The 8,880-nt window shown below is 34.6% G+C and overlaps 1 protein-coding gene across 1 annotated transcript; it reads left to right on the forward strand.

The window, feature by feature from the left end:
• The first annotated feature begins 966 nt into the window (after positions 1-966).
• On the forward strand, positions 967-8,152 carry LOC115921477. The gene is made up of 4 exons (XM_030978980.1): positions 967-1,049; positions 2,183-2,241; positions 6,586-6,726; positions 7,595-8,152. Exons 2-4 carry the CDS (start codon positions 2,187-2,189, stop codon positions 7,963-7,965), a joined length of 567 nt encoding a protein of 188 aa, XP_030834840.1. The 5' UTR covers positions 967-1,049; positions 2,183-2,186; the 3' UTR covers positions 7,966-8,152.
• The last annotated feature ends 728 nt before the right edge of the window (positions 8,153-8,880 follow it).

Here is an 8,880-nt window from a genome sequence, read left to right on the forward strand (position 1 = left end):
CTTGAATGATCAGTTATTTCATGGGGATACCAATTAATTTGTATTTTACCTGCTTATATGCTTGTTTATTTATCTATTTTGTTTTTGATGCTGTTATTTGTTTTGTTCCTACCAAATAGGGCCTCATGGAAGACCACCAAATTGGTGATATGTGCCACCCTGTATAAATATCATAAATAAATAAATAAATAAATGTCCGTCTAATGACGCTGTTAGGTGTAATTTTCTTCGATGTCTCTTCCGCTCCCCCTCCTCCCCCCCCCCTGGATCCACCGCTGCCAAATGATAAATGGATGGAAAAAATCTTTTCAACAAAGAAGAAAGGATATAAATAATATGAGTAGGCCACAACTTTAATCCATCTTCAATATCATCTTTATAAGTAAACATGCCTTCCTATACTTAATTCTCTCCTCCTTTTTTTTCTTCTCTCTGTTCCATTTACAATTTTTTTTCTTTCCTATTAACTTTCTGTTATATAAAATGTAATTTTTATAGTAATATCTATAATGTTCTTTCGGTAACTGTGTTAATTTATGATGGGCGTTCCCAACTCAAGCTACGCTTTCCGAGTTTTCGCCTCCTTCCGTATCTGAATTATTTACTGTATACCCAATGTTGAAATAATTGTTACATATATCATGTATATATACATTGTGTTTCAAATTGTACTGTTGAGAAAGAAATAAATGTTAATAATAATAATAATAATAATAATAATAATAATAATAATAATAATAATAATAATAATAATAATAATAATAATAATAATAATAATGACTTGGTTATAAGGATTAAGACCACTACTCTATCACTAAGGCATAGCCCCTCCCATTTGGGACAATGCACGTGCTCAGACGTTACCATGGCAATCGTTTATCGCGAGCAGCTGATTGGTGCTGGCCAGCGTGGTTGTAATTTAGATGATGGGATCATGATAAGAAGGCCAACAACATTTATACATGTAGACTTTGTTGATGCACTCACCATTTTGCCGGTTCTACTGTTCATACGCCAAACTTCAGAGTAAATAACAACACTTTATCAAGGTAAGGCTGTTTGACTTTTCTTTGCTTGGACACATACTCCGGTTACAATTTATCTGGGTTTTATTTCGCTAAAAAGGGTGTGGGTTGCAGTTGGTGTTTCGGTTAGAGTTAGGGTTAGAGTTAGGGTTAAGTATAGTGATTTGTGCATGGTTAAGAATTCGGTTGGTGTTCGAAAATGACGCTAAGCAATGATTGCCAGAGCGTGTAGTAAAACCTAAATGGATACCCGTACATTGCGTACATACATCCAATCTTAATAGGGATAGAAGAAGAAGAAACTAAATAGAAGAAAAAAGAGAGACAATCTACATTATGTTGGTAGAAAACTAACCTCGAATATTAAATGTGTCACTAGAGTGGATATTATTTGAATTTTTTTCTCTTAACATTCTAACATTTTAATATCAATGTTTCAATATTTGTTTTGATGTTGATGTTATATTTTTTCTTCCTCTCCTTCTTTTCCAGTTTTCCTTCTTCTTCCTCGTTTTGTTTTATTTCTTCTTGTTGTAGTGCATGCACTTCTTTTATCTTCTTCTTCTTCGTTTTGTTCTGCTTTTTCTTCTTCTTCCTATGCTTTGCTGGTGTCCTTTCGATTGATGCTTCTAGTATTGTACTGATCCTCTAAAGTTAGCTAATGCATATAACACAATAATACTCTTTATGTACCCTGCAAAAGACCTCCCTTTGCAATTATGCATTTCTTAATTAAATCAAGGGATTGTAGATTATTTGATTTATTCAGGAATACAAATAAATCCACATGATGTTACGAAAATCCTAGAAATGGGAATTAAGGCAAAGCGTCTGAAAAGGCAGGTTTACTAACATATTCAAATGTATGGATGTTTTTTTCCTTGGAACCTAGTGACGAGTTTTACTATTAACCTGTTATTAATGAATAAACTACAATCCTCGAAATTCAGTCTGAGTACATCACTTGCTGCTATGCTGGGAAACCCTCGTGCAAGCTTTCAGGGATATACCTACAATTCAAATATGTTAGTAAAACGGACTATTGATGCGTAATGTTTTGTACAGATTGGCTATCGTTGCAAACGAACGACTGTGCCATTAGGCACTTGTGGCAAGGAAAGGTTAAACTGGCATTATCTTTGATCTTTCCCATATAGAATCATGAAGAGTGTCTTCATTGGAGCTTTTCTTCTCGCATGCCTCTCATTTGGAATAGGTAAGAATCACCTGTTTTACTGGTCGTGGATACTTCGACATATATATCATAAATGGTTAACGTTGATCATTTATTTTCCACTTTTACAAATTCCCCCCCCCAACAAAAAAAAAACAAAAAAAAAAGGAATGGAAGGTTCCGAAAATTTAGAAGCTCTAACAAATTAAAAATAGTTAATATCTCAGACTGCATGATTTCTTCAGGGATTCCCAAGATAATAATGTTGATGATGATTTCAGTAATAACCATCGTATTAATGATACGAATAACAACAATGATTCATTAATAATGATAATAATAAGGATAATACAGATGATAATGAAACCTGGGTGTAGAATGGCAAATGTAGTGGAATGGCTTATCAAAAGATATTACTGCCGTGATGGGGAATCGAACCCCGTACCTTTTGCTTCGTAGTCCGAGGACTTTATCTATTATACCAAAAAAAGATTACGGCGGCGGCACAACCGGCCTGCCCCCCCCCCCACCCCGCCCATTTCAGGTTTGCCAAAAAAAGAAGAGATAAACGAAAAAAAGAAAAATAGAGAGAAAGAAAGAAAAAGAAGGAAAAGTAATCACTAATATTATGGCACATGACATACAAATTCCTATTAAATTCTCATTAATCGTGTCATTTATGAGATATGAAGTAAACCTAATCCATGCAGAAACAAAGGGGGAAAGATAAATTCTGATAAATTCAAAAGTTGCTTTGCTACGCTACGCGGCAGAGCACCTAATTAATAAAGATAAATTCTGACGAAATCAATAGGTGCTTTGTTACGCTGCCGCAATTTTTGCGGCAGATTACCTATATCAATTGAGTCATAATATATATAACATTTTCCCCCGTAACATGAGAGTATATTAACCGATTCATTCTTTTAATTAGATTTAATGTTAATTGTTATTGTATAATTGTGTTAAAGGTATGCAAAGTTTTGGGAAATTTTGAAATTGGATGGATAGTAATTCTTTAAATTTTTGATATATTTGGATGCCCCTGTGGATGTATTATAAGCACTAAAAAAATTAGCCCCTAAAACACTTCTGCTTTCGAGCAAATTGAATAATCAAAATTTACCGGTGCTCCCGGTAAATTTCAAATATTTCAAATAGCGCCTAAGGCCATTCCATGGTAGCTGCGACCATGAAAATATCAGAATATGCAGTTCCGATATATAATTTCCAAATGGGAATTGCAAATCGGTCGATTGTAGTCAAGAAACATTGTTTTAAAGCTAAAGTAATATCAGTCTTGAGAGGGCGCTATACAACATAAAGAGTTTATTATTTACAATTTCATCACTTTAGACTCGATTTCAACCGCGACAACGATCATTGAATATTGTTAAATCGCATATGCTTCCAATTTGTTCATTTAAACCAAATTCATGACCCCCATACCAAAACTTTGTAATACCTTTAAGTGGGGGTAGGCTACAAGAGTCCTATCTCGCACCCCGGGGCAACGTGTCTGACACGGCCGGTTGTAGCAACTACTCCGAAGATCAATATACATTAATCTTGATCTAAGGAGACACAAACGAACGATCCCCCCCCCCCTGTCTGCACAAGTGCGGAACACAACACAGATCAGCCATGCATCAGGTCATTCGTCTTCCGTGTGCATGGCTGATCGTCTTTTGTCAACTCTGTTTGTTGCAACGTCAGGCAGCAAGTAAAAACGAATCCGTTTGATCAAATTCCTGGCTCATATGAAAGGGGAGAAATTGAACTTTCTAGAAAATTAATGTAATTTTCCTCTTGAAATTCAGATACCGCCCGTCAAATGACTTTTTGGTTTCCTCTCTTAAAATTGCTTTTAATAGCTTATGCGTGAAATATGCATCATCTGAGTTGCACCAAATGAAAAAAGAGGATCTAAGCATTCTAAATATGTGTCATTTATTAATTATAATTGTTATTGAGTTAAGATAAAACATCGATAGTTCTCGGCTTCATTTTTTTCTGGAACGCACTGTATAATTCAATACATTTTTTTGTTCCAAACACTACATCGTAGCCATTCATTGAATCGGGCAACTGTTTTTGCATTGAACAGAAGTAATATTATCACACAAAACAAATTTAAATATCGTTATAACACGACTAAAATGCTACTACTATGCTAGCCACAACGTATTTTGTTGAGATCCCCATGGGTGAACGCGCTTATGAGAAAAACAACAATTTCTGATATCTTGTTAACGTCAACCGGGAGAGCTGGCCGTGAATAGTCACAATCCAGGGACCGAAGGACCAATTTGAGATTCGCAAACATTTAACGATCTCATATTTCAAACACTCAGAACTTTTTTATTATTGGTCTGATTTATTTCAAACTAACCCTTCTTTTACTCTAATTCATAATTATTTATGTCATCATAACATAATTAAGAGAAGGCCAGACAAAATAAATATGAAAAACACATATTTTCCCAATTTAAGAGTTTAGGATGTTTTCTTTTATGACTTTGTCGTAAGGATTTGCCAATTCTGAAATGCCTAATTTCAGTTTAAACAGGGAATGTACATATTTCTTTATTTTGTGTAATCGCATGCGAACGTAATACCAAAAAATTCTCCTTGCAGACAAAGTTAGACGATTCAAACAAAGTCTCTAACAGCAACTCTTAATTGTAAGCGAGACGGGCCTTTGTTTACAAAACTTGTTACAGAGTGGTTTTGAGCCTTTAGTGAGCTCTACCAGAACCTATTGTATAGCATACCAGCATATATGGGGTTTTCTGCAATCAGATATTCACCGTCTTCTAAACTTGGTAATTAATACCGCAAGAGGGAATCAAGTGTGAGTCAGATTACGATAAGAAAACGGTTTAGATAAGCACCAGCGTATTTTTTATAATCAATTTCATATTTCCAAGGTAAAATGAAGTTCACTTGTATCAATATTCTATTTCACCAATGTCTGCAATAGTTTCGTGTAGACCAATAGATTAATCTTTTATTGAAGCTGATAATACCCGTTTTTTTTTTAATTTACAAGACCTATTCTGTTTTTTTTTATTCACAACACTCATTGTTGGAATATGTTTTGGTCAGCTCTTCATTCATACCCTTATCCTGCAGATTCGAAACAGATAAGAAATATCCTGTCTCTCTCTCTTAATTGACATCAATTGTGTTTAATGACAATCTTTTTCTTTATTAGGAGAAGTTTCTCTATATGAGTAAACGCATATTGAGTTTAAATGTTCAGTCGAATTAGATTACTTTTGAAAACAACCAGTCTTTGTATTAGAATGAATGTATCGTTTGAATATGAAAATTAATAAGGTAAAAACCTTCGTTTAATATATTTTGCATTTTCCCCAAAAAGGTTTCCTAGGGAGAAACCTAAACCATACATACAGGTTTGTTCTACAAAGCCTACAACATTTAAAGGAAAAATGCTCTTAGAGTTTGACATTTCCAATTGCCTGGCAAGCTTAAATATCTATCTATGGTAGTTTTTTGAAAAAAATGTTACAATTACCGCCCAGTAAAATATTGAAGTAAAGGAATACAAATTAAGAAAGTAACTTAACTCATAGCCTGCCATAAGGATGCATGCACGATATTGTTATAGTGCCATGTACACCTCAGCAAACTAATGCTCCTCTGCTTCTTGTATGTCTGCACGCATATGTAATAGCAGTTATTGTTCATGCCCATTGGACTGTGCCTAGTGTTTTGCACGCACTGTTGATAGTACCATCACGTTAATCCGATTATCTCGTTATAAACTTGGCACTGCGGGGATTTGGGGCCTGGCACAATGGAGATTAACCCGATGACAGGATAAAGGGTATGCCCTTGTCTTGGATGTTTGCAACCCCCTCCCCCGCCCTACCCTCACAATGACCACCGCATAGGCCAACACCCACTTAAAGGTAAAGATCAGTTATGGTCATGCAATTGCATTGTGAAAGAAACGTTGTGGAATCGATCAGAAAAGGTTGATCATCTAGCATCTGCAAGGTTCTGGAATCATCAAAATGATAAGAAATTTGGCCCATTCTTCGTAAAGTTACAAGCACTATACACAGAAAGATGTATATGGGACTATCCTATATCTCTCACAATCCATGAGAGAAAAAAAAATTACCAAATATATGAATTAGTAGGCGGTTTCCCGGCAAATTTTGTATCATCATGTATTAGTCAAAACTTATTCTTTCACATGATTGGTAATGAGAGCTTCCATTTCATTTTTTGAAATTGGGGCGTTTCCAATACTGGTCTTCACCTTTAAACTAATGTTTATTCTTGTTATATAATTTCCATTATAAAATGAAATTATGATAAAATGTTACATTTATGTCTTTTTTCCTGGATCAGGCCAGGGTCTCGAGTGTTCGGCATGTGCATCCATGACAACAACGCCCGGTGCCTCGTCGCTTGGAGAGTGTGATGAAGGGAACTTACCGAAGATAACGTGTTACGAAAACAAGACCCGCTGTGCACGTGCTACGATCGAGGGTAATAACTAATTAAAAATGATAAAAGGCCTTGTAACTAATTCAAAGATGATGCTTTTACGGATGAACATTAAAACATAATTAATTTGAGGCATCAAGTGGTAAAAATAGCGTTTGATATTCAGGAATGAGCAGCGTTATCAAAAGATAAGGTTACTACGATGATGATGATGATGATTTTTTTTAAAATAATGTTAATAGCAATGATTATAATAATAATGGTTATAATACTTATAGTAATGAAAGCAATAGTAGTGGTAATGAAAATAATAATAACCAAAACAAATAATAAAAATCTAACTACAACTACTACTAATAATAAGAAGAAGACCACGAACACGAAGAAGAAGAAACATTGAAGACAATGCATGGATATTCTTCTTTATACATTTCAGACTTGTTAACCCAGTACAACCCTCGAACTAAGTTCGATCTGCACGTAAATACCTGCTCAAGAGTCGTAGAACACGCTCTCTTCTAGGTGATTGATCATTTACTGCCTCTGCATCGAGATTGTGGAATGGTTTTCCCCATATCGCTCGCTGTTGTCACCAGTTATTCACTTTCAGAACTTCACTAAAGATTTACCTATTTCAGATTGCTTACAATTATTCACTGCTTTTTGGGTCTTTCCCAGTAAAAATCATGAACAGACATTTTTGGTAGTTTTTTCAGTCTCATCAGCACCTTTGATTAGGTAACTAGATATTGGCGCTTTATAACTACCTGGATTGGAATAAGAATCATAATTATAACGAAATTAACAATAATAAAGGAAAAGGAATGATACAAAGTATTTAAGCAAAATCATTCATATCGTATTTTCAAAATTCATTCTATTTTTATTATCTGACCTCTGCCTTTATCAGGGATCGGCCCGTTCAGTCTTGGTCATGGTGAGACTCCTGTGGTTGTAACCTTCAATGCCACTGTATGGGGCTGCGTCGGAGTACCCATTTACTACGCGTGCACACAGGATGACTACGCTCGATCTGACTTGCTAAGGGGTATTTCTAATCGTCCTGGTGACTACAACATCTCTTTGCCGCTCTTCGGTAACTTCTTAGCCCTACTGCAGTCATACGAGACAGTGCTGTATGAAAATATGCTTTGCCCCTGCACAGGTAGCATCTGCGGTGGGAGTGGTGGTTATGGCGGAAACGCTGGTTCGCGGCTGAGAACAGACGTGATGATTGTCCTGGGATTCTTTCTCATAGCTGTTTTTATTAAACAGTCTTAAACATGATGGCAACGACTTTCAAGAAATCAACCTTTGGCTAAGTCAATAAAACTGCCCATTACCTCTTGAAATGTAAGAACATTACAAAAGAGTGTTATACTACGCGTACTACTACTTCAAATGCAACTAATACAATTAGCGATATTAATAATGATAATGATAAATACAATAGTTACATGAAGCATAATAATACGAATAATTATAATAATAATGATAATAATAATATCTAAAATATTAATATAACTACTACTACTACTACTACTACTACTACTACTACTAATCCTAATAATGATAATAATAATAATCACGATATCTTTATTAAAGATAATAAATATCTTAATAATAAAAGTTATCATAATGATAATAATTAAACCAATAATATTAGCAATAATGATAATATAATATCGTTATAAGAGATAATACATTTATTAATTATAATAATAATAGTAATACTCAGTTTTTATATAGCGCTTATTAGAATCACCAAGCGCTTCCAACTTTGGAGATTATTACCCCGGCTTTAGATGTGATACCATTGCGGCGCTCTAGCATTTCAAAGAATTAATTCCTGCCAGGTAATATTAGTCATCATAATGATAATAATAAAATCAATGATAACAATAATAATAGCGTTATAAGTTATAATAAATATATTGATACTATTAGTTATCATAATGATAATAATAGAACCAATAATAGTAATTGTAACAATAATAACAATAACATCATTAATCATTATCCCGGCAGTAGCCGAGCTACCCTGATAATTCACTTAGCCATTTGAGGAATTTCTTTCGTACCTGGTACCCATAACATAGCCTGGCCGGTAAAAAGTGGCCAACGTAGATTGACGAACTTCTAATTATTTGATGCACATGTAATGCATGAGCATCATTTCTATAGGCCATGTAAATT

The sequence above is a fragment of the Strongylocentrotus purpuratus genome, unplaced genomic scaffold (genome assembly GCF_000002235.5).
Source record: "Strongylocentrotus purpuratus isolate Spur 01 unplaced genomic scaffold, Spur_5.0 spur5_scaffold_1, whole genome shotgun sequence".
In the NCBI taxonomy this organism is placed as follows: Eukaryota; Metazoa; Echinodermata; class Echinoidea; order Camarodonta; family Strongylocentrotidae; genus Strongylocentrotus; species Strongylocentrotus purpuratus.